Source organism: Lathamus discolor, chromosome 20 (assembly GCF_037157495.1).
Source record: "Lathamus discolor isolate bLatDis1 chromosome 20, bLatDis1.hap1, whole genome shotgun sequence".
Taxonomy (NCBI): domain Eukaryota; kingdom Metazoa; phylum Chordata; class Aves; order Psittaciformes; family Psittacidae; genus Lathamus; species Lathamus discolor.
The window spans coordinates 383,380-408,631 of NC_088903.1; the positions used below are offsets into that span (position 1 = coordinate 383,380).

Genomic DNA, 25,252 nt, shown 5'->3' on the forward strand with positions numbered 1-25,252 from the left:
CGCGCACGCCGAGGGGCGGGGCTTGACCCTCGCCGCACGCCGTATTTGCCGAGGGGGATGATGGGGTATGTAGGCGGGAGAAGGTAACGGGGGTTGCCGCGGTAACGGCAGGGAAATGGGGGGGGGAACAACGGGAGGGACCGGATAAAGCAGAGGGAGGCGGCGGGAGCGGCCCCGGGGAGATCCCCGGGGAGGCCCGAGAGCGGCCCGGGGGAGCCCCGAGCTCCGGGGGGCAGCGGAGCGGCGGCAGGCCCGGCCTGCGGGATCCTGGGAGGCCCGGCCCGGCCTAGGGAGCCATCGGGCCCTATAGAGACCCGTAGGGCCCTATAGAGACCTATAGAGATCCATAGGGCCCTATAGAGACCCGTAGGGCCCTATAGAGATCCGTAGGGCCCTATAGAGACCCATCGGGACCTATAGAGATCCATAGGGCCCTATAGAGATCCCAAGCCTGACCTAGGGGACCCATAGGAGACCTCAGGGACCCACAGAGCCCAACAGAGCCCCGATCCCAACGCAGCCCTCCCGGTGCCCGCAGCCATGGATGCGCTGCACGAGGCCGGGATCCGCCTCGCGGCGCTGCTGCAGGCGGGGCCGTCGTGGTTGGAGCAGATCCTGGTCCCGCTGACCGCCATGGCCGATCCCAAGCACCTCTTCACCGTCTGCTTCCCACTCTGCTATTCCCTGGATCCAGGCGTGGGAGCGGCGCTGCTGTGGGGCGCGCTGCTGGCCGAGTGGCTCAACGTGGTGCTCAAGTGGTGAGGAGGGGACGGGGTTCCCGGGATCCCCAGCGGGAAGCAGCCCCACAGCCATCGGGATGTGCTGCCTCTCCCCACCAGGCTCCTCTTTGGAGAGCGGCCCTTCTGGTGGGTCCATGAGTCGGGAATGGCGGCGCGGGAGCTGCTGGTGCTGCGGCAATTCCCTGTGTCCTGCGAGACCGGACCTGGTGAGTGGGATCCAGAGCCCTGGATCCATAGGGAAGGGCTGGATCCAGGACGGGAATGGGATGGGCCAGGTGGGAAGCCCGTCATCCATCACCACTCAGCTCCATCCTCATCCTCATCCCGGTGGCCTCAGGCTCCTGCATCCCTATGGACCATTCCCTATGCTCCCTCCACAGGGAGCCCCTCAGGGCACTGCATGGTCATGGGGGCAGCGCTGTGGCCGCTCGTGGCCGCGCTGAGCGCGCGCTCCAGGAGGTGAGTCCTTGGGAATGGCCTCTGGGAAGCGGGAGGCCAGGAATTCCCACCTGGAAAACTGCCCCCTGCCGCCAGCCCCTTGCTGAGGATCCTGCCCTTCGCTGCCTACGTCCTGCTGCTGCTGGCCGTGGGGCTCTCAAGGGTCTTCGTCCTGGCCCACTTCCCCCATCAGGTGGTGACCGGCACCATGGCAGGTCAGTGGGGCTGACCCCCATCTATGGGGCGAGTCAGTGGGGCTGACCCCGATCTATGGGGCAGGTTGGTGGGGGGTGACCCCCATCTGTGGGGCAGCTCCCCCCTGACCCGTGGATGCTGCAGGGGCACTGCTGGGCTGGGGGCTGCAGGGCCGCACCCCGGGGTCCCCTCGCGCCTTCGCCTTCACCGCGCTGGTGCTGCCGCTCAGCGCCCTCATCCTGCGCTGGGTCCTGAGCGCTGCCGGGCTCGACATTGACTGGTGAGTGACGGGGGGGTGAGCCCCACCTCCTGCCCCACAGCAGCCTCGCAGTGCTTGCAGGGGCCCTGGGGGTGTCCCCTGTCCGGTGCCCCTAAGGGCAGCTTCCACTGCTGTGAGGGCTGCAGCCCTGGCTAGGTAAGCCCTGCCCCATGGACAGGGTTCCAGATGGGGCATTCAGACATAAATGTGGGTCCCATGTCTCATAGATGGGACCTGCCCCATAGAGGGGGCTTCCAGCCCCATAGATGTGGGTCCAGGCCCCAAAGATGGTAGTTTCACCCACAGACGGGGTTCCCAGCCACACGGCACCCCAGAGCCTCCCTGCCACAGGTCCATCCACGTGGCCATGCTGTGGTGCTCCAGCTCCATAGCTGTGCTCCAGCCCCACAGCTGTATCGCAGCCCCGTAGCAGGATCCCCACCCCATAGCTGCTCTCCCGGCTCAGGTCCATCTGCCCGGGCACGCCGCGGTGCCGCAGCCCCACAGCTGTATCCCCGCCCCGTGCCCCTCTGCCCCCCAGGTCCATCGGCCTCGCCACCCGCTGGTGCTCCAGCCCCGCCTGGCTCCGCCTGGACTCGCGGCCGCTGGCGTCGCTGTGGAGGGACGCGGGCTCCGCGCTGGGGCTGGCGCTGGCGGCCGCGGCGCCCGCTCCGCGCCTGGGCCCGTGGCAGCGCCTGGCGGGGGCCGGCGCCGCGGTGGCCGCGCTCCAGGCGCTGCAGCGGCTGCGGCAGCCGCGGGGCCCCGCGCTCGGGGCCGGGAGCAGCGCGCTCCGCGCCGCCGCGGGGCCCTGGCTCGTGGGCTCGGCGCTGCCGCGGCTCCTGGCGGCGCTCGGCCGCGCGCGGGGCGCCCCCCACCGCGAGTAGCGCCCCCCACGTGTGGGGCAGGGCCCCACCCCCCATCAGGTGCCACGGGGGGGGTCACCCCGTTTGTAACCAAATAAAGGCAGTTACCGACCGGCCCCCGCCTCCTGCAGTGGGGGACACGGGGCAGGGCCCCCCCGGGGTGCGATGGGGAAGCCGAGGCGCGGGGGCAGCGAGGCGGTGCCCCCCCCGTGCAGTTCCATTGCCAGAACCAGTTTATTTCTCCAAGGACGAACACGGGGACGTGGTACAAAACAGGGACCCGGACCCACAGCGAGGGGGGACCCCCAAACCCCCCTCCCCCCTCCAACGGAGCTGTGGGGCACTGGGAGCCCCCCATTGAATGGGGACAGGCCCAGGGCCCCTCCTTGGGGGGGGGGGATGGGGAGGAACACTGTGACCCCCATCTCCGCCCCCCCCAATGTGGGCCCCCCCGATAAAAAAATACTATTAAATAATACATCTGTAATAAAATTATATCCTTTGATGGGGGGGGCAGGAAGTGACAGGAAAAGCGAGCGGGATAATCCTCGTCTGGGGGGGGGGGTTCCCTTCTTTTCTCCATGAAGAACAAAGGTTTATCCCAAGGAAGGTGCCGGGATCCATCACCCACCATCCCCAGGATCCTTCGCCCATCCCTATGGATCCACCATCTCCGGGGGTGACCGAGGAGCATGGACAAGGGTGGGAAAGGAAAACTAAAGGAAGTAGATGGAGAAACCCCCCTAAATCCCAGGAAATTTAAGGCATGAAACCAAAACCCACCGGAGCGAATGGAAGGCACAAAATTCCCATCGGCTCCTCCCGGGATGGGGGAGAACAAGGGAGAAAACAAGGGAAAGACCCTCAGAGCGGGACAGGAGCTGGGGGGGCGATGGGACCTGATGGACACAATGGGACACAATGTGGGGGGGAGATCTGAACGGGGCGGGGGGGGGGGGGATTTTTTTTTTTTGTCTTTTCTGCCTTTTTTAATAGAAAAAGAAAATATTTTCCTCTTTTTTCCCACTTTTCTGCCCAATTCCCACTTTTTTTTTGTCTTTTTCTGCGGTTCTCCAGGTGGTTTTGGGGGATTCCCAGGGTTTTCTCCGGCTCGGTCACAGCGTGGGCTCTGCCTCCATCGGCTCCTCGGCTGGCCTGGGACAGCAGGAATGCTGGGACCCGGCCCCGGGGTCCGGCTGCACCCCCTCAGCTCCCCCCATGGGACACAGCAGGGAGACGAGCCACGCATGTGGATCCATGAGGATGCACACGTACGGAGCCATGCATCCACCGAGGACACGGGGGGCTCTATGCACACCCAGCACACGCGTGTCCATGCACACATCTCTGTGCACACTGTCGCACATGTGTCCCTGCACACACTATTGCACACATGTCCCTGCGCACACTATCACCTGTACCCGTGCACACACTATCACACACATGTCCCTGCACACGCTATCACCTGTACCCGTGCACACGCTATCACACACATCCGTGCACACACTATCCCCTGTACCCATGCACATGCTATCACACACATGTGCCTGCAAACACTATCCCCTGTACCCATGCACATGCTATCACACACGTGTCCCTGCACACGCTATCCCCTGTACCCGTGCACACACTATCCCCTGTACCCATGCCCACGCTATCACACACGTGTCCCTGCACACGCTATCACCCTCATGTCGGGGCTGTACCTGGGCCGGGCTTCGCCGCTCCCCTGCTCTGCCCCCACCGAGAGCTGGGCCATGGCCGAGAGCGCCTCTGCCTCCGCATCCCCCCCAGCGCTGAGCCACGGGGCCCCCCCGCGCTTCAGAGAGCCCCAGTGCCGGCCTGCGACAGAGACAGCGCCCGTGGGGCACACCCACAGACACCTCCTGCGGGGCACCCGCGGCAGGGACCCCCCGGTGAGGCAAGCCCCGGGGGCTCTCCTGTGCCCCCCCCGGGCACCCCCGCAGGGCTCACTCTGGATCTCGATGACCTTCTCCAGCGCGGCCGCTGCGTTCACATTCGGTTTCTGCTGCAGCAGGGACGGGTCCAGCGGCTCCAGCTGGGGGGGCACCACGTGAGGACCCCAGCACCCCCCCAAACCCAGCACCGGGGTGTCCCGTGTGAGGGTGCCCCATCGGGGATGTCTGAGGGTCCCATGGGGGGGGGGTTCATGCAGGGGGGCCCACAGGCGGTGGTGGGCGTCCCATTGATGGGAGTGGGATGTCCCATGGGAGGTGGGGGGTGTCCAGTGGAGGGGGGGGTCCCCATAGGTGGTGATGGGGGTCACAGGGGGTTGTCCCATGGATGTGGGGGTGTCTCATGGGGGGGGGGTCCCGGGGAGGATGTCCCATACAGGCCCTACAGGGGTGCCCCATGGGGGTGCCCGGGTACCTCCAAGCCCAGCAGGGCGCTCACGCAGGCCTCGGAGGCGTCACAAATGGCGGTGAGGTCGTGCCCCCCCTCGAGCGCCAGCACCACACGCCCCCCCGCCAGCATCATCAGCTGCTTCGTGAGGTGCCCGAAGCCTGGGGGGGGACGGGGGGGGTGACACTGAGCCCTGAGAACCTCCCCCCACAGCCCCCCCGTGTCCCCCCCCCCGCCCCGCTCACACTTGGCGCTCACGGAGTAGCCCCCCAGGGGCGAGAGGTGCCCCTCAACGGCGTCGAACCCGGCCGAGACCAGCACCAGCTCCGGACAGAACTCGCTGGCCACCGGCATCACCACGGTCCTGGGGGCACAGGGGACACCCGGGGTGCAGGGACCCCCCCCAGGACATGGGGATCCCCCCAAGGAACAGGGACCCCCCTCCTAGGACACAGGGACCCCACTCCCAATGATGCAGGGACCTCACTCAGGACATAAAAGGGACCCCCAAGGGTGCAGGGACCCCCCCAGGACACAATGACACCCCAGGGTGCAGGGACCCCCCCAAGGAAGAGGGAACCCCCTCCCAGTGATGCAGGGACCTCACCCAGGACATAAAAGGGACACCCCAGGGTGCAGGGACTCCCCAAGGGCATAGGGAACCCCCAGTGGTACAAGGACACCCCCCCCAGGGTGCAGGGACCCCTCCTAGGACATGAAGATCTGCTGAGGATACAGAGACCCCCTTAAGGGTGTAGGGACACCCCAGGACATGGAAGGGACCCCCAAGGGTGCAGAGATCTCTCCTAAGACACAAGGATCTGCCCAGGACATGGGGACACCCCCAAGGGCACAGGGACCCCCCAAGGGAACAAGGACCTCCCCAGGGGCCCGCCCCCCACCCTGACACAGCCCCCGCTCACCTGAAGGCAGTCAGATACTCCACATCCCCAATGGGGGGGTCCACCCCCCCAGTCCAGGCAATGTTGATGTTGAAGCCCACCCCCATTCCGCTGCCCACCTAAGCACAGCGCGGGTCACCCCCTGCCGCCGGGGGGGGTACACACACACACACAGCACAGAGTGACCCCCCCCATCCATAGGGACACCCCCCACCATCCTGGTACCTCCTCAGGGGCGCCGCTGCCAGGGAAGAAGTTGCCGTCGTCGTAGCGGTGCAGGGAGATGTAGAGCACGGCCGGGTCGCTGTAGAACGCCTGCTGGGTGCCATTGCCGTGGTGGATGTCCTGGGGGGGGACAGCGCGTCAGGGACCCCCCCGGCACCCCCGGGACCCCTCGCCATGGGGGGGCCTTACCCAGTCCACGATGAGGATCCTGCTCACGCTGAGCTTCTGCTGCAGCAGCTTGGCCGAGATGGCCACCGAGTTGAAGAAGCAGAAGCCCCTGGGGGGGCATGGTCAGTGCTGGGGGAGAGCCCCGACGGCTCCAACACTGCCCCCCCCACATCCCTGCACTCACATGGCCGTGGACTCCTCGGCGTGGTGCCCCGGCGGGCGGATGACAGCAAAGCCATTCTGAGGGGACACAGGACACGCGTGTGACACACGCAGTGCGCAACACGTGTGGTGCATGTGACACGTGTGACACGTGTGGGGCACATGACACACCTGTGCGAGGGTGTGCATGAGGGCTGCTGTGAGCGTGCACATGTGTGAGGTATGGATGTGCTGTCATGTGTGCACATGTGATGTATGTGCTGTCATGTGCGCACACGTATGTGCAATGACGTGCACACGTATGTGCAATGACGTGCACACGTGATGCATGCGCTGTCACGTGCACACGTGATGTATGGATGTGCTGTCATGCATGCATGTGTGTGATGTATGTACAGGGCGCACACGCTTGCTGCCATGCACACATGCTTGAGACCCATCACAGACACAAGTGAGTGTGAGCTGGCACGGGGGCTGTCTCACCCCCAGGCAAGCGTTCACAAGAGCAGTGCAAGGGCACACGAGGAACATCACACATGCAGGTACGTGCACAAGCGAGTTCCATGCACACAGGAGCGTGCACAAGGACCACTGAGCAAGGGTGGTGCACATGCATGGCGCACACATGGATGGTGCACATGGATGATGCACACAATGCACACGCATGGTGCACACAGAGGGTGAACACAGTGCACAAAAGGATGGTGCACACGATACACACGAATGATACACACAATGCACACAGATGAGGCACATGGATGGTGCACATGATGCACACATGGATGGTACACACACAGATGATGCACACATGCACACACACAGATGATGCACATGTTGCACACACACGGTGCACACGATGTACATGATGCACACACAGATGATGTGCACATGGATGATGCACACACGGATAATGCACACACACACACGGATGATGCACGCACACGGATAATGCACACACACAGACATGGATGACGTACACATGCGCACACACACACGGATGATGCACAGGTTGCACACATATGGTGCACACGATGCACACACAGATGATGCACACATGGATAACATGCACATGGATGATGCACATATGGATGATGCACACACACACACACACACACAATCACACACACACAATCACACACACATACACACACTCACACTCACACCCCCTCACTCTCACCCCCCTGTGCTCACCCGGATCTCCCCGGCTGCCACCTTGAAGGCAAGCTCGAGCAGGCAGCCCACGGCCGTGCGCACGGCACTGGGCGAGTGCAGCTCGTTCCACACCGTGTCGCTGTCCACCTGCAGTACACGGGGGGGTCACGCTGGGACACGCGCACCCCCGGGCCCCCTGCAGCAGGGACTCACCCCGATGCCGCCGCACGGCAGCACCGCGTACGTCTTCTGGGTGATGGGACCTGCGGGACGGAGCAGGGCGATGGGGGTGGTGGGGACAGCACAGGTGTGTCCCCCCCCCCAAAAATGGGGACCCCCCAGCTCCTACCCAGCAGCTTCTTGCTGTCGAGCTTCTGGCGGTTGAGGGGGCTGGTGCCGTAGAGCAGCGCGTGGTGCTCCGAGTGCACCGTCTGGATCTCCTCCAGCGTCGCCTTCCTGCCCCGGATGCGCTGGGAAGGACGCAGGGAATGGGGTGACCCCCCCCCCACATAAAGGGGATGACAAGGGAGGGCCCCCCCCCACCTTCCTCACCTCGCACTTGCCCAGCAGCCCCGTCTCCTGCAGCCGGGACCAGATGCTCTGGATGCGGCCGGCGTGCTCCGGGTGGATGTTGGTGTTCCCGCACGTGCACTGGTGCTTCAGCATGAAGGTGTCGTACACCAGCCCTGGGAGCAGCGGGATCCAATGGGACAGCGGGATCCAACAGGATATGGGGAACCCCGGGCACCACAAAGGATGGAGAGCCCCATAAAACACAGGGATCCGATGGGACATGGGGAGCCAGTGGGACATGAGGAGCCCCAGACACCCCAAGGGAAGGAAAACCCCATATAACACAGAGATCCAACGGACACGGGGATCCAGTGGGACACAGGGAATCCTGGGCACCCCAAGGGATGGAAAACCCCATATGATACAGGGATCCCACGGGACGCAGAGAATCCATATATGTGGATCCAGTGGGACATGGTGACCCCCAGGCACCCCAAAGAATGGGGAAACCTATGGGAGAAGAGGACCCAGTGGGACACGGGCACTCCAAGGCACCCTGAGGGACGGGGCACCTCATGGGACATGGGGATCCCATGGGATAAGGGGGTCCCCAGGCACCCCAAGGGATGGGAGCACCAAGGGACAGAGGGATCCTATGGACCCCTATGGCTCCTACGGGACTGGGGGTCCCTGGCAATGGGCACCCCCAGGGCCGGGCCCCCCCATACCTGTGCTGAAGCGGAGCTGGAGGCCCCCGTCGGGTGCTGGGGGCCGGGTGCTGGGGGGGGACGAGTGCGCGCGGGCGAGCATCGGGTGCGGCAGTGCCAGCAACGCCGGGGGGGCGCCCGGGAACAGCGGCAGCGGCGCCTTGGGAAGCGCCTGCGGGGGGGATCCCCATTAGAGACCCCCCCATCAGCACCGAGACCTCCATGAGACCCCCCCATCAGCACCGGGACCCCCCCCCCCCACCGGCTCTCACCTGCTGGAAGGGGCCCCCCAGCTCGGGGCCGTCGGGGCCCTCGGGCTCATCCCCGCTGCCTCCTGGCTCCTCGGGGTCCCGGGGGGGGTTCGAGGGCACAGGGTGGGGCTCCTGGTCCTGCGGGGGGGGCGACTGCTGCTCCGTCAGCTCCTCCTCTGTCTCCTCGCGGTGCGTGGGGGGGGCACGCGGGAGCTCCCCGGCCTTGGGCAGCAGCTGGGGGGGGCACAGTGACCCATAGTGACCCATAGCACCCATAGTACCCCATAGCGCCCCATAGGCACCCCACAGTGCCCCATGAACACCCCACAGCATGCCGTAACACCCCATAAGCACCCCACAACACCCCACAGCGCCCCATGAATGCCCCATAACACTCCATGACACCCCATGAGCGCCCCATAGCACCCCACAATGCCCCGTAAGCTCCCCACGCTACCCCACAGCAGCACACAGCGCCCCACAGCCCCACCTTGCCGAGCGGGGCCTGCTGCTTGTCGAGGAAGTGGTGCTGGAGGGCGCCGTGGGGCAGCGCCTGCGGGCTCTGGGGCAGCGGCGATGACTGCGTGCGGCTCAGGGGCCGGTGCCGCGGCAGCTTTGGCACCGCCCGCACGGAGCCCGCGCGGTCCCCGGGGGCCAGCGTGGGGCGGGCGTGGAGCGGGACTGCGGGAGAGGGGACGCTGAGGCCGGGGGGGGGGGGGGGCACGGGTGGGGGTCGGGGGGGGCCCGGTCCGTGCCTCACCCGCCAGGAGCCCGCTCTGCTGCCGCGCCTGTTCCAGCAGCAGCACGCGCTGCAGCAGCGACCCGGGGCCGGCCGCGGGGTCCCCGTCCAGGGCCGCTCCCGCGCCCAGCAGCGAGGGGGCGCTCAGGAGCTGCGCGGGCAGCGCGGCCGCGGGGCGCAGCGCGGGGGGGGCGCGCTCGGGCTCCACCTGCGGGACGGAGTCAGCGCCCCCCGGCACCCACCCCCCCGCGCCCCTGCAAGGTCCCGACCCGAACCCTTGGGGTCCCCCCCCCCCACGGGCTCCAGGCCCCTGCGCCACCCCCACTGGTCGTGTCCCCCCCGTAGCCCCTGCGCCTCTGCCATGGGTCCCCATCCAACCCTATGGGGTCCCAAGTCCCCAACCCCACTATGAGCTCCCACAGCAACCCTGTGGGATTCCTACACCCCCCCGGTGTCCCAGGTCCCCCCGAGTCCCCATAGCAACCCTATGGCTCCCAGGTGTCCTCGCCACCACCGACGGGCTCCCCATACCAACCCTATGGGGTCCCAGGTCCCACCCAATGGGGTCCCTACCCCCCACCACGATGTCCCATGCCCCCCTGTGGGTCCCCATGGCAACCCAATCAGGTCCCTGTCACCCCCCCATAGGGTCCCCTATTGACACTATGGCCGCCCCCCCCCCCCCCCCCCCCCCCGGTGCTGCTCACAGGGAGAGGGGGGCCGGGTCCCGGCAGCCCCAGGGAGATGTTGGGCAGCGACGGGGGACGTGTAGAGGGTGAGCTGGGGCACGGCATCGAGGGGCAGCGGCCGGGGCTGTGGCAGGAGCTGCTGCAGGGACACGCCATGGACACGTCATTGACACGCCAGTGCCACACCATCAACATGCCAGGGACACACCATGGACATGCAATTGACACGCCAGCGGCATGCCATTGATGCGCCAGTGACGGGTCAGCAACACGTCATTACCACGTTACTGACACACACACACGTGAGCTGTAATTCTTACAGATGCACGTGCTTGAGCACATGCGTGCACCCAGAACATGCGCACATCCAAACACACGTGTGCACACACCAAATGCATGCATGGAACGTGATACACGCATGCACACAGCACACCCATGGCTGGACGCATCTCAACACATGGACATCCTGAGCATGCTAACAGCACACACACACACATGCTCACTCACATGACGCACACGCGTACACATCGCTCATGACGCACACGCGTACACACTGCTCACGTGGCCCACACATGGACATGTCACTCACATGACACACACGTGCATGTGTCGCTCACATGATGCACACGTGTACGTGTTGCTCACGTGACACACATGTATATGTGTTGCTCACATGACACACACATGCACACCCTCGCTCACATAACACACATGTACATGTCGCTCACATGATGCATGTACGTCACTCACATGATGCACACGTGTACGTGCGGCTCACGGCGCATACGCATACATGTCGCTCACGTGACGCATGCATTTACACGCTCACTCACATGACGCACACGTGTACACGTTGCTCACATGACGCATACATGCACGTGTTGCTCACATGATGCACACGTGCACACACGTGTGTGGCTGTACCTGCGCGGGGATGTTGGGCACGGAGCCCGTGAGCCCGTTCTCAGCGCTGGGGGAGCTGTTGGGGGAGCTGGGCCCGGAGCCGGGGGCGCTGCTGCTGCTGCTCACAGAGCACACTGCGGGGGAACACGCGTGTTACACACGTGTTACATGTGTGCACACACAGCACACGTGTGCACGTTACACACGTGTGCACCAGTATGTCTTGTTCAGGCACATGCAATCACACACGTACAGATGTGCTGAGCAAGGATGAATGTGCACAAGCACACACGTGCACATGTGTCGCAGGAGCTGGGAGCAGGAGGACGACACTGGCACCCATGATCCCATCATTCCCATTGCTCCCATCACCCCCATGGCTCCGGTGTCTCTCAGGGCTCCCACTCTCCCGCTCCCGCTCACCCGTGATCTCCACGGCTCTCTTCCTGCAGGCACTGAGCACGGCTCCGTCCTTCCTGCGCAGCAAGGGGCTGCTCCGGCGCTCGGCCACCTTCTGCTTCAGCCGGGAGCGGACCTTCAGGTTAGGCTCCGATGCTGGGGGGGGGACACACGTCAGCCGGGGGGGGTCCCTGTATCCCTGCATCCCCACATCCCGCCCCCACCCCTGTCCCAGCGCTCACCTGTCTTGCGGAGCGGGAAATCATCCCGGGAATCATATATCCCGAGCAAGGGGGGGCGACAGGACGGGGGGGTGCCGGGGCTGCCCGTCTGCGGGGGGGAGCTCTGGTCCAACGACGTGTGATGGGCCCTGGGGTGATGGGTGATAGAGAGCCCATTGGTCTGCACCACCCATGCATCCCGTGATGCCTGCTCCCATGGGGGCCCTGCCACAGGAGGGGCCTGGGGCGGTGCAGGGGGCACCCACCAACAAGTGGGGTGCTGAGGCAGGGAATGGTTGGTTGGGGCCGTGCCCGGCTCCTTCGTTTTGCTGAGCAGGAACTCCTGGAGCTTCAGCTTCACCTCCGTGCTGGCGATGGCGCCTGGGGGGGGGACACAGGCGTTGGGGGCACACAGCACAGACCCCCCCAGCCCCACTGCACCCCAACCCCCCCAGACCTCCATAACAGCCCCCAACCCCCATTGCCAGCAGACCCCACCTCTGCTCCCAGCCCCCTGGAACCCCCCCAGGATCCTCCCATAGGACCCAGTGGGACCCCCTTGGCCCCCCCCACTCACTGTCCCGGCTGCGGTCCTTGCGCAGCTGCTCCAGGCGCTGCTGCTCCAGCTCCTGCCGCTCCCGCTCCCGCTGCCGCTGCTGCTCCAGCTCCTGCTGCCGGCGCGCGGCCAGAGCCTCCTGCTGCTGCTGCTGCCCCACAGCGGGACCTCAGCACCGCGACGGAGCCACCGGGGCAGCCCCACGGCTCCAGCACCCCTGATCCCATCCCATGGCGCCATCGCCGCCAGTCTCCATCCGATGGCTCCACCACCCCAATCAGTGCCCCACATCTCCATCACCCTCTTGACCTCCCCAATAGCTCCGCCACCCCAGATGGGTGACGTCCCATATCCCCATCACCCCCAATCTCCCTCCAATGGCTCCATCACCATGGCCAGGTGATGCCCTTCAGCTCCATCACCCCCAGTCCCATCAGCACCCTGGACAGTCAACAGCCCACATCTCCATCACCTACCCCAATGGCTCCATCATCCCAATGTCTCCATCACCACAGTCAGTCAACACCCCACATCTCCATCACCCCAACACCTCCATCACCCCAGACAGTCGATACCCCACATCTCCATCACCCCAACGGCTCCATCACCCCCAATGGCCCCATCCCGACCCGGCGCGCACCTTGAGGTGGTTCTGGAGCTGCGCCTCGTGCTGGCGCGTGAGGTGCTCGTGCTGCTTCTGGAACTCGGCGAACAGGAGCTGCTTCTGGAGCTGCTGCTGCTGCCTCAGGGCCTCCAGCTCCCGCTGCAGCTGCCGCTCCCGCGCCGCCGCCGCCAGCACCGGCCCCGGCGCCTCTGGCCCTGCCGCACGCAGCGGGGTCTGAGGGGGCTCAGGTGCCATGGGGGGGGCAACGGGGGGGTGGGCTCTGGTTACGGAGGGGTCCCACACACACACCGGAAATGGGGGCAGGGCTAACGAAACCCCCGCACCCCCCCCCCCCCACTCCTGCAAGTTGGGCACTGACGTGCATGCTCACCAACGCCCCCCCCATGACCCCCCCACAGACCAACCAGCACCCCATAGACCAACCAGCCCCCATAGACCAACCAGCCCCATAGACCAACCAGCACCCCATAGACCAACCAGCCCCCATAGACCAACCAGCACCATAGACCAACCAGCCCCCATAGACCAACCAGCACCCCATAGACCAACCAGCACCCCATAGACCAACCAGCCCCCATAGACCAACCAGCACCCCATAGACCAACCAGCCCCCATAGACCAACCAGCACCCCATAGACCAACCAGCCCCCACAGACCAACCAGCCCCCATAGTCCAACCAGGATCCATAGGCCAACCAGCACCTCCCAGTCTAACCCAGCCCTAGGGCTGGGGGTCCTGTGGGTCATGGGGATGCAGAAAGGGAGAGCTGGGACCCTCCTTGTGCCCCCTCCTGCCCCGCCATGGGGCACCCGCCCCTTGCACACTCCCATGCACCAACAGTGAGAGCCAGACTGGGTTTGGGGGGGGCAGAGAGGGGGGGACAGGAACCCCCCCACACTCACCTGGGCTGGACAGGAGCTGGGTGTGGGGCAGGAGCTCCAGGGAGGGCTCGCGGCCGGACCCCCCCTCTGCGGAGAAACAGCCCCATGGGCCCCATAGACAGACACTATGGGGGTCCCAAACAAGCCTCACCCCCTCCCCCCCCCCCGCACCAAACCAGCCACCCCCTTCCATAGGGCAGCCAGGAGTCACAGAGCACCCCCCAGTGAGGAGGGGTCCATCCCAGGCAGAGCAATGCTGGGCCCCCCCCAGGCCAGGCTCATTGCTCCAGTGCCCAGGAAGAGCCGGTTATATACAGGGCTCGGGGGGGGGACCAGGATGTCTCCCATGGGATGGGGAGCACCATGACCCCCACCTAACACACAGCTCCATAACCCCCCTACCCCATCCCGTCCACCCCAGCCCCTCATTGCTGGCTATGCCAACCCCAATCAGCGCTGCTGGGAATGAGCCCTGGGATAGACAATGCCCCCCCCCCACTTCCCAATGCGACCCCCAACTGAAGATGGGGGCATCTCAGCATGGAAGGGGGGCACAGACATGGGCTCAGCACTGACATCAGTGACCCATAGCAGGGGGGGTGATGATGGGGTGAGGTGGGGACCCCCCCCCATGGTCAGGAGCCACGTTTATTTACCGGGATGCTCATCCCAAGCCAAGGCTTTTAATAACCGGGATATTTCTGGCCTGGGCCCCCCCGACGCTGGGGGTTGACGTCAGCCCGGCTATTCCTGGTGCTGCTGCGGGCAGGAGGCCACCGGGATGGGCCCCCCTGGTGCTGGACCCAGGCAGGCAGGGAATGGGCATGGATATGGGAGCGGGCAGGGAGATGGGAGCAGGCAGGGAGCGGGGATGTGCAGCCCCATCCAGATGTGGTGCACATCTGTGTGCTGAGATGATGGGAGCAACCGGGGACCCCAACAGAGATGGAGGAACTGGGGGGGTGCTCGGTGCCATGGGAACGTCCTGGTGCAGCTGAGCTTTGGGGAGAGCCCTGTGGGGCATGGAGCAGCCTGAAGAGCAACTGCGGACCCCTCTGTTGTGTGCCCCCGAGACCGGCCCAACCCCTCACTGCAGCCGAAGGGCCTCATCCCATGGGAGCAGCCCCTGGACCTGGCCAGGGATGGAGCAGGATGGCCGGGCTGTGCCCCCATGTCCCAGTGCCACCGCTCCATGCGCCAGCCCCGTGCCGGGCAGTGCTCCAGCAATAGCAGTGGGTGGATAATGGGGGGGTTTGGGGACATGCGGTCACCCCCCATCCCATCCCATCCCATCCCATCCACCAGTGAGCCCCTGGCTCCAGCTGCCCCATGCACCACAATGCACAGGGTCCCACGTGTCCGGATGCAACCGGCATTCCCATCGGGATAATGACAGGGTGGCTTCGAGAAAGAGCTGGTGGCAGCCGGTCCACGTGGCGGGTGCCACCGGGGGGGTCACCCCGTGTCCCGACATCCCCACATCCAACCGGATTCAGGATGCTGTGACCGGCCCCTGCCTCAGCTTCCCCCTATGGATGCCGGAGCTCCGGGATCCCCGGGATGGGGGCTCTGGCACCTTGCCCAGCGCCCGTCTCGCACCAGAGCAGCGCCAACGGTGCAGGGCAACGGCGACGGGTCCGACATCCGACAGCGCTGGGGGGGGCGGCACCACGACCCCACACACACACAACGGGATGGGGCTATACCGGGATGAACGGGGCTGCACCGGGACGGATGGGGCTGCACCGGGATGGACTGGGCTGCACCGGGACGGACGGGGCTGCACCGCTGCGGCCCCCCCGCGGCTCTCACCTGCATCACTCGGGGGCTCCATGGTGCCGGGGGGGCCGCGCTCCGATGGTGCCGTCAGCGCCAGGGCTGCGCCCGCGGGAAACGGGAGCCCTGCGGGACCCGGCGTCAGCACCGCGGCCCCCCCGAGCCCGGAACCCCCCCGAGCCCAGCACTGGGGTCCCGGCGCCGAGGGCGGGCAGGAGGCGGCCCCGGGAGGGCGGTGCGGGCGCGAGGGTGCCAGCAGGGGATGGGGGGCACGGGGGGGTTACACAAGGCTCCGCATTGGAACGGGGGGGCACGCACAGCCCATAGGGACCGCACCGCAGCGGGCCCAGCCCCAGCCCCACGGGGGGGTCACGCAGGCACAGACCCGCAGGGAAGTGGGAGGGGGGCACACACGATGGGTCCCGGCGCTGCAGTGACCCCCCCGCACCCCCAATTGCAAATCCCCCCATTGCAAAGCCCCCCCCGAACCGGACGGAGCCCCCACAGCGCTGCCCCCCATAGCACAGACCCCCCCCCATGGCCCCCCCGTGGTACGGCCCCCCCACCCCGTACCTGGCCGCTGCCCGCCCCGCGCGCGCAGCCGCCGCCCCTCCTCCATCTTTGCCGCGCGGCCCCGCCCGCCCCGACAACAACATTCGGTGACGTCACTCGCCGTCACGTGACGGGGCCTGCTCTCTAAAAATAGACACGCGCGCACAAGAGCCCCCCTCCCCCCCCCCCCCGAAAACAGCTCCCGGCGTGCAGCGGCACGTGACCGAGTGTGCAACGGCACGTGACCAGGTGTGGGTGTACAATGGCACACGATGGAGTGTGCGCGTGCGGAAGTGCCGGTGTGCACTGGCACGTGCGTGCGAGTGTGCAATGCGCTGGTGCGCCAACACAGGAGAGCATGCGTGTGCGTGTGCGCTGACACGCGTGTGTGTGTGCCCTGCGTGCTGCTGCGCACGTGGGAGTGTACTGTGCTCACGTGAGTGTGTCTCAAGGACTGGTGTGCAATGGCACGTGCATGCGTACACTAAGTGCTGTGTGCAATGACACCCGTGCGCGAGTGTGCACGAAGTGCTGCTGTGCAATGACACGTGTGAGCGTGCACTGACTGCTGCTACACGCTAGCGCACATGTGAGAGCACATGCAAGTGTGCCCTGTGTGCTGGACACACTCACACTCACACACACTCACACACTCACACACACTCACACTCACACACACTCACACTCACACACACACTCACACACTCACACCCTCACACACACTCACACTCACACACACTCACAGTCACACACTCACACACTCACACTCACACACACACACACTCACGCTCACACTCACACACACTCACACACACACACACTCACACACACACACACTCACACACACACTCACACACACACACACACACTCACACACTCACGCTCACACACTCACGCTCACACACACTCACACTCTCACACACTCACACACACTCACACACACACACTCACACACTCACACACACTCACACTCACACACACTCACGCTCACACACACTCACGCTCACACTCACACTCACACACTCAGACACTCACACACACACTCACACACATTCACAGTCACACACTCACACACTCACACACACACACACACACTCACGCTCACACTCACACACACTCACACACTCACACACACTCACACACTCACGCTCACACACACTCACACTCACACACACACTCACACACACACACACTCACACACTCACTCGCACACACACTCACACACTCACACCCTCACACACTCACACTCACACACACTCACAGTCACACACTCACACACTCACACTCACACACACACACACTCACGCTCACACTCACACACACTCACACACACACACACACTCACACACACACTCACACACACACACACACACACTCACACACACTCACACACTCACGCTCACACGCTCACGCTCACACACACTCACACTCTCACACACTCACACACACTCACACACACACACTCACACACTCACACACACTCACACTCACACACACTCACGCTCACACACACTCACGCTCACACTCACACTCACACACTCAGACACTCACACACACACTCACACACATTCACAGTCACACACTCACACACTCACACACACACGCACACACTCACGCTCACACTCACACACACTCACACACTCACACACACTCACACACTCACGCTCACACACACTCACACTCACACACACACTCACACACACACACTCACACACTCACTCGCACACACACTCACACTCACACACACTCACACACACACACTCACACTCACACACTCACACACTCACACTCACACACACACACTCACACACACACTCACGCACACACTCACACTCGCACACACACTCGCACACTCACACTCACACACACACTCTCACACTCACACTCTCACACTCACACACACTCACACACTCACATTCACACACACACTCACACTCTCACACTCACACACACTCACACACTCACATTCACACACACACTCACACTCACACACACACACACTCACACACACACTCACACTCACACACTCACACTCACACACACTCACACACACACTCACACACTCGCACACTCACACATTCACACACACACACTCACACTCACTCTCACTCTCACACTCACACTCACACTCACCCTCCACGCTCACTCTCGCTGACGCCAGGGCCGGACTCGGGGCTCTGGCCCTTTAAGAGGCGCGGCCGCGCTCCTCCCGCCAGCAGGGGCCGCTGGTCCTTAAAGGGGCCGTTCCGGCCGCTCTCCCCGCCCCGGGGCTGCGGGTTCGCGTCCCGCCGGGGTCACTTCCGCCTCCCGCGCTGCTGCCATGGTAACGGGAGCGGGGCCCGGGGGGGGCGCTTTAGGGTCCCCGTGGTGTGCACCCGGCCCTGGGGTGGGCCCGGGCTCCGCCGAGGGGCCCCGGGGTCTGCGGCCGCCGCTGGGCGGGCCTGGGGCAGGGCCCCGCCGGGCCAGGGCCCGGGGCCGGGCGCTCCGGGGTCCCTCAGGGCCCGGTTCTCCCCTCCCGCAGGCCTGCCGCCTCCAGAGGCTGTTCGGGGCAGAGGGGGACCTGGAGGATGAGGTGAAGGGGGGACGTGGGACGTTGGACACCGATGGAGAACATGGGTTATGGGGCGTTAGATACGGGTTGTGGGGCATGGGATGTGGGGCATGGGACATGAGACATGGGATGTGGGATGCAGGACATGGGTTGTGGGATGCTGGATATGGGTTGTGGGGCATGGGACATTGGATATGAAAGGTGGGGCATGGGACATGAGACATAGAACGTGGAATATGGGATGTGAGATGCACGACATGGGATGTAGGATATAGGTTATGGGATATGTGATGTATGACATGGGACATGGGATGTAGGATATGTGTCAGGGGACTTTGGACATGGGACATGCGATGTGGGATATTGGCTGTGAGATATGGGGAATGGGACGTGATACATGCGCTATGGGACATGGGACGCAGGATGCAGGACAGGGGACGCGGAGCTCGGGGCGGGCAGCACCAGCCTGGCCCCGGTGCCGGCTCTGGGGCGCTCTGCGCTGCCGGGTGCTTGGGTGCCGGAGCCCTCTCCTCCTGCAGGATTTCCTCTCGGCCGTGGAGGACGCCGAGAGCCGGTTCCTGGCTCCCGGGGCCCCATCCCTGAGCCACGGCGCTCCCGGAGCTCAGCCCCTGCAGCACCGCCCCTGCCCCGCGCTGCGGCCCCTGGCCGGGGGCTGCTGGAGTCCCGCGGGCCCCCGGGATGCGCCGGGCACCGGCCCCGTCCTGGTGCCGGAGGGCCCCGAGCGCGGGGAGCCGCCCCCCCGGGAATCGGGGACCCTCAAGAGGCTGCGGGAGGGAGCGGGGCCGGGCCCCCCTCCCGCCCCGCAGGCAGCGCCCAGGCTGGGGCTGCGGCCCAGTGCGGCCGGGGCCTGCCCCCCCGCGCCCCCCGTCCCAATGGGAAGGCCCCGGAGCTGCATCCCCGCTCCCGGGGTTCCATCCCTGAGGCCTTTCCGAGCACCCCCGCGCCAGGCGGGAGCCGGGAGCCCCTCCATGGAGCCACGGGGGCCGCAGCCCGGCCCGGCCCCCCCCTGCCCCTCGGCGCTGCAGACCCCGGTGGTCACCAACCACCTCGTGCAGTTGGTGACAGCGGCCAGCAAAGCGCCGAGAGCTGCGCCCTGGCCCCCAGCGCAGGGCCAGACCCGGCGGTTCCCGGGGCCCGCTGGGATCCTGCCCCAGCAGGTGGGTGCGGGGATATGGGGTGGGGGGGATGGAGGAGGTGGGTGCGGGGATATGGGGGTGGGGGGGATGGGAGGAGGTGGGTGCGGGGATATGGGGTGGGGGGGATGGGAGGAGGTGGGTGCGGGGATATGGGGTGGGGGGGATGGGAGGAGGTGGGTGCGGGGATATGGGGGGGTGGGATGGGAGGAGGTGGGTGCGGGGATATGGGGGGGTGGGATGGGAGGAGGTGGGTGCGGGGATATGGGGTGGGGGAATGGGAGGAGGTGGGTGCGGGGATATGGGGTGGGGGGGATGGGAGGAGGTGGGTGCGGGGCTATGGGGTGGGGGGGATGGGAGGAGGTGGGTGCGGGGATATGGGGTGGGGGGGGATGGGAGGAGGTGGGTGCGGGGATATGGGGTGGGGGGGATGGGAGGAGGTGGGTGCGGGGATATGGGGTGGGGGGGGATGGGAGGAGGTGGGTGCGGGGATATGGGGTGGGGGGGATGGAGGAGGTGGGTGCGGGGATATGGGGTGGGGGGGATGGGAGGAGGTGGGTGCGGGGATATGGGGTGGGGGGGATGGGAGGAGGTGGGTGCGGGGATATGGGGTGGGGGGGATGGAGGAGGTGGGTGCGGGGATATGGGGTGGGGGGGATGGGAGGAGGTGGGTGCGGGGATATGGGGTGGGGGGGATGGGAGGAGGTGGGTGCGGGGATATGGGGTGGGGGTTTGGGAGGAGGTGGCGCAGAGGTGCAAAGCTCCGTCTGTCTCTTCCTGTCTCTCACATAAGCACGCTGGGAAGCTGCTGGAGGAGATCCTCATTGCTGCTCCCCAAACTCCATGTCACGGGGCCATGGCAAAGCCGCGGACAGAGGTAATTCACTGCTCCATACAGTCATGGAATGGTTTGGGTTGAAGGGACCTTAAAGCTCATCCAGCTCCACCCCCTGTCACGGGCAGGGACCCCTTCCACTGGAGCAGCTTGCTCCAAGCACCCTGTGCCAGCACCTGCTCCGTAGCTCCAGTGCAGATCCATGTCTGAATACCAGCGCTGTGTGTTTGGGGGGGTGATGCTGGGGGGTCCCCAGCGCTCCCCCTTGCTGTGACCGGTTGTGCTGTGACTCCAGGGCGTGCCCAGCTCCTCGCTGCCCACAGAGGAGGATTTTGGGAAGGGGCCCTGGCTCGCCATGAAAACAGAGCTGGAGCTGGATGAGAGGAACCCCGGCTGCTTCCTCCGCACCTACAGCGTGGTCATGGTGCTGCGGAAGGTGAGGGAGCCCCTGGCTGTGGGGAGGTGCTGGACTGGTCCTGCGGCCCTATGGGGACATTGGTGTGACACGAGGGTCTCTGCAGGCAGCCTTGAAGCAGCTCCCCAGGAATAAGGTCCCCAGCATGGCCGTGATGATCAAGACACTGACCAGGACCAATGCTGATGCTGCTGCTGTGTTCCGGGACCCAACCGGTTCGTGTGGATGTGCCTGGGCTGAGGCTCCTCTTGCCCATTGCTCCCTATGGCTGATGGGTCCCTTCCTGCCTGCAGGGGAGATGCAGGGCACAGTGCATCGCCTGCTGCTGGAGGAGAGACAGAGCGAGCTCCGGCCAGGCTCCGTGCTGCTCCTGAGGCAGGTGGGAGACAGCAGAGCAGCAGCGAGGGCTTGGGGCTGTTCCTGACCCTGGACACATCCCAGGGGAAGGGGATGCTGGAGCCCTGGCTCTGCCCCACGGCTCTCTCCTCACAGGTGGGTGTCTTCTCCCCATCCCACCGCAACCACTACCTCAACGTCACCCCCAGTAATCTGCTCAAGATCTACCCAGCAGAGCCCGAGGGCAGCTTCTCGCAGCCATCACCAGCACAGCAGGAGGTGAGGGGGGGGCCGATGGTCATTGGGGTGCTGGGACCCTCCCCCAGGGGTTCCCTATGGTTCTCCTCTCCACTGGGTTTTGCAGGTCCCTGCGCAGGCCCCAGTGTTCCCCACGGAGCCCCCCCAGCATGTCCCTGTCCCTGGGCACTGGGGGGAACACTCGAGGCCCTATAACACAGAGCAGGCAGCTGGGAAGGAGGAGCCAGAGGGAGCTGGAGGCTATGATGTCGGTGAGTTGGATCTGAACAGGTCCTGGGCTTGGGCAGCGTCTCCCCTCCCGTGTCCATGGACGTGGAGCGATCCCCGCTCTGGGTGCATGCAAACCAGTGCGCTCCATCCTCCTGTGCCATGCAGATGACCTGGACGGGCTCCTGGGGGAGCTCCCGGAGGATTTCTTCTCCTCCCCAGCCCAAGCTGACTGCTGCTGACCCCAGGGGCAGCACCATGGCACCTGGGCTGGGCTGTGCTGAGGATGCTGAGCAGGTGCTGCCCCAGCTGCTCCTTTCCCTGTGTTCTCCATGGAGCCTAACCCCGCATTAAAGGGCTGTTCTATCCCTGCATTGCCCCGTCTGCTCCTGTGTCTGTGTCCCCACTCCCTGCTGTGCTGCAGCCCCCCAAACCCACCCCCTGGGGGGGTCCCTCTGCCCCCCATGGCTCCTGTAGCCCCAGCATGTTGGGGGTACCCGGCTCTGCCCCTCCCAGCAGGCTCCAGGCTCTGGCAGCGTGCCCCTGTTTACCACCCGGGCAGTTATTTATAGGGCTGGCTCAGGCCCTGGGTTCAGCACTGCTAAGGGGCACGGCCCTATTTATAAACACCCCCCGCACCCGGGGCCAGAGGCAGCTCAGTGCCCCCCGGCCTGCCCCATGGCCTGGGACACCTTTGCCTTCAGCTCCTCGGCGCTGCGGTCGCTGCGGCTGCAGCAGGAGCTGCTGGAGCAGGAGGAGCGGCGCCGGGCGCTGGCTCGGGACCGGGCCCCGCGCCGCGTCCTGCCCGAGCTCCCGCGGCCCCGGTGCTGCCAGGACCCCGCTGTGCACAATGCCCTGTACAGTGGGGACCTGCAGCGCGTCAAGAGCATCTTCAGGGACGAGAGCAGCGCCAACATGGTCATGGAGATGGGCATCGAGGAGCTGGTGTGGGCACCAGAGCAGGGTACGGGGCTGGGGGCTACGGGGCCCTTCTCCTTTCCCTTTCTCCCTTCCTTCCCTTTCTCCCCTCCCTTTCCCCCTTCCCCTCCCTTTTCCCCTGCCCCCAGGAGCGCTGGCTGCTCTAATGTGGGGTGCTGGGTGCTCTGGGACCCTAGTTCTGATGCCCCCGGCTGGGGCTGGAGGCTGTTGGGCCCCCCCGGTGTTTGTGGGTCTCACCCATTCCCCCTGCAGGGCTGTGGGTGCTGAGCCCCCGGCGCCAGCAGACCTCGGCGCTGCGCATCGTGTGTGCCCGCGGCTTCGTGGCCTGCGCCTGGCTCCTGCTGCTGCGCGGGGCCGCGGTGGATGCGGTGGTGGGGGACCGGGCCCCATTGCACGACAGCGTGGCCGCCCCCGCCCCCGACTGCACCCAACTGCTCCTGGACTTCGGCGCCAACCCCAACGTGCTCAGCGGGGACGGCTGCGCCCCACTGCACCTCTGCACCGCGCCCCACAGCCTGCGGTGAGCGCCGCCCCTGCCCGCCAGCCAATCCGGGACCAGGGCTGGGCTCATCTGCATGACAAGTCCCTCCCACCACAACGCCCCGCCCACACCGCAGGCTCATTTGCATCCCAGTCCCTCACCCGGGGGCAAACCCCGCCCGAACAGCAGCCCCGCCCAATCAAAAAGCAACTCACAGCAAGCCCCGCCTCCCAGCGTGACCCCCGCCAAGGTAAAGCCCCGCCCCTAAAAGGGGATCCACGCCCATACCAAGCCCCGCCCCTCTAAGCTCAGGCCACGCCCCCATCCAAGTTGTGCCCCACTGTTGCCCCCCATCCAGACCCTCATCCGTGGGGCTACACGGGCTACCAGCAGGGTCCGGGTGTCCCCCACACCCCCTGACCCGTGCCCCCCCGCAGGTGCGCGGAGCTGCTGCTGGCGCACGGGGCGCGTGTGGGGCTGGAGACGCGGGAGCGCCAGTTGACGCCTCTGCACGTGGCGGCGCGGCAGGGGCTGGCGGCACACGTGGAGCTGTACCTGCACCACGGCGCCGACGCCTCGTGCCGCAGCCGCCAGGGCGAGACGCCGCTGAACGCAGCCTGCGCTGCCGCCGAGCACCGCGATGCCGCCAAGCGCTACGGCCCCGTCTGTGAGCGGCTGCTGGCAGCTGGCGCCGACCCCAGCGCCGCGGGCCGCAAGCACCACGCGCCACTGCACAACGCCTGCGCCAACGGGCAGGCCTGGCTCGTGCGGCTGCTGCTGTGCCATGGCGCCGACCCCACCGCCGCCAACTGCGCCGGGGACACCCCCATGGACTGCGCCCTCCGCGCCGTCGAGGAGTACCAGGACCAGCGCCCAGAGGACACCATCGCGCTGCTCCTCGACCACGGTGCTGGCCCCGTCCACCCCAAGGTGGGTGATTGAGGGGTGCTGCGGGTGACGGGGGCGGCGGGGTCGCGTCCCTCACGTTCTGTGTCGCAGATGCTCAAGTTCTGCTGCCGGCACCCGCCAGCGCTGGAGGTTGTGCTCAACACCTACGACTGCATCCCCCCGGCCAAGGACTGGGTGGACGCTGTGCCCCCGGAGCTGTGGGAGGTAAGAGGGGGGCATGGGGCGTCCTGGGTGCCGCTGACCCAGCTCCCCCCCCGCTTTCACTGCCCCCGTGTCCCCTCTCCAGGAGCACCGGGAGTTCTACACCTCGGCCGTGCGCATGGCGGGGGAGCCGCGGCGCCTGCAGCACCTCGCCCGCTGCGCCCTGCGCCGCAGCCTGGGCCCCCGCTGCCACGACGCTGTCTCCGCGCTGGCGCTGCCGCCTGCCCTGCGCCGCTACCTCCGGCTGCCCCTGCAGGGGCTCATCTCCTGAGGGCACCCAGCGCCGGGAGCCAGGGCTGACCCCCCCCGGGGCTCCCCCATCAACGGGGTCCCGCGGGGGGAATAAAGGACGTGGCTTCACCGTGGGGAGCGGCTGGGACACGGGGATGGGGGGGTCCGGTCCCGGAGCGGGGTCACGGCCCCCGCGGTTCCAGCCCCGGGGGCCTCCTGTCCGGAGCCCCGCCCCATTGCAAATATCCCCGCCCACCAAGCGGAGCCACGCCCCCGCCCTCCCCTTATCGCGCCATCTGCGCGCCTGGCCTCGCCCCGTCGGTGTCGCTCGGCGGCGCTGCCGTGACCGGGCGCGGGGATGCGGCCCCGGCCCCGCTCCCGGCCCATCCGAAGCAGTCACAGGGGGGTGCCCCCTCCCCTCCCCCCGCGGGCTTTGGGACAAAACGGGGGGGTT

At 65.9% G+C, this 25,252-nt stretch overlaps 4 protein-coding genes across 8 annotated transcripts; 3 read left to right on the forward strand and 1 right to left on the reverse strand.

Annotated features, from left to right (window-relative positions):
• Positions 1 to 7: 7 nt before the first annotated feature.
• Positions 8 to 2,987, forward strand: G6PC3 (glucose-6-phosphatase catalytic subunit 3). 5 transcript variants are annotated; one of them, XM_065699397.1, is made up of 7 exons: positions 8 to 65; positions 539 to 758; positions 840 to 946; positions 1,121 to 1,199; positions 1,275 to 1,393; positions 1,518 to 1,653; positions 2,174 to 2,987. In XM_065699397.1, exons 2-7 carry the CDS (start codon positions 541 to 543, stop codon positions 2,514 to 2,516), a joined length of 1,002 nt encoding a protein of 333 aa, XP_065555469.1. In that variant the 5' UTR covers positions 8 to 65; positions 539 to 540; the 3' UTR covers positions 2,517 to 2,987. The 5 variants fall into 5 exon arrangements, with proteins under 5 accessions (XP_065555469.1, XP_065555467.1, XP_065555465.1 ...); XM_065699395.1 differs by having other exon boundaries at positions 56 to 83; XM_065699393.1 differs by having other exon boundaries at positions 63 to 83; positions 521 to 758.
• On the reverse strand, positions 2,711 to 16,383 carry HDAC5 (histone deacetylase 5). Its single transcript, XM_065699392.1, is given in 28 exon segments — positions 2,711 to 3,650; positions 4,202 to 4,337; positions 4,470 to 4,554; positions 4,887 to 5,020; positions 5,105 to 5,223; positions 5,783 to 5,880; positions 5,987 to 6,106; positions 6,176 to 6,263; positions 6,339 to 6,394; positions 7,508 to 7,615; positions 7,682 to 7,731; positions 7,818 to 7,938; positions 8,021 to 8,154; positions 8,710 to 8,860; positions 8,961 to 9,173; positions 9,430 to 9,620; positions 9,700 to 9,886; positions 10,386 to 10,439; positions 10,441 to 10,506; positions 11,292 to 11,404; positions 11,694 to 11,825; positions 11,912 to 12,039; positions 12,157 to 12,271; positions 12,468 to 12,594; positions 13,087 to 13,265; positions 13,975 to 14,040; positions 15,766 to 15,855; positions 16,303 to 16,383. Coding segments are annotated over 28 exon segments (3,147 nt in total). The 5' UTR covers positions 16,349 to 16,383; the 3' UTR covers positions 2,711 to 3,610.
• Positions 16,384 to 18,914: 2,531 nt separating this feature from the next.
• HROB (homologous recombination factor with OB-fold) lies at positions 18,915 to 22,411 on the forward strand. The gene is made up of 8 exons (XM_065699099.1): positions 18,915 to 20,010; positions 20,780 to 20,863; positions 21,117 to 21,257; positions 21,343 to 21,451; positions 21,530 to 21,615; positions 21,729 to 21,851; positions 21,937 to 22,081; positions 22,206 to 22,411. The coding sequence occupies exons 1-8, from the start codon at positions 19,153 to 19,155 to the stop codon at positions 22,277 to 22,279; spliced, it is 1,620 nt and encodes a 539-aa protein (XP_065555171.1). The 5' UTR covers positions 18,915 to 19,152; the 3' UTR covers positions 22,280 to 22,411.
• A 98-nt stretch (positions 22,412 to 22,509) lies between these two features.
• ASB16 (ankyrin repeat and SOCS box containing 16) lies at positions 22,510 to 24,928 on the forward strand. Its single transcript, XM_065699100.1, has 5 exons — positions 22,510 to 23,001; positions 23,229 to 23,496; positions 23,895 to 24,387; positions 24,457 to 24,570; positions 24,653 to 24,928. The coding sequence occupies exons 1-5, from the start codon at positions 22,716 to 22,718 to the stop codon at positions 24,836 to 24,838; spliced, it is 1,347 nt and encodes a 448-aa protein (XP_065555172.1). The 5' UTR covers positions 22,510 to 22,715; the 3' UTR covers positions 24,839 to 24,928.
• Positions 24,929 to 25,252: the final 324 nt, after the last annotated feature.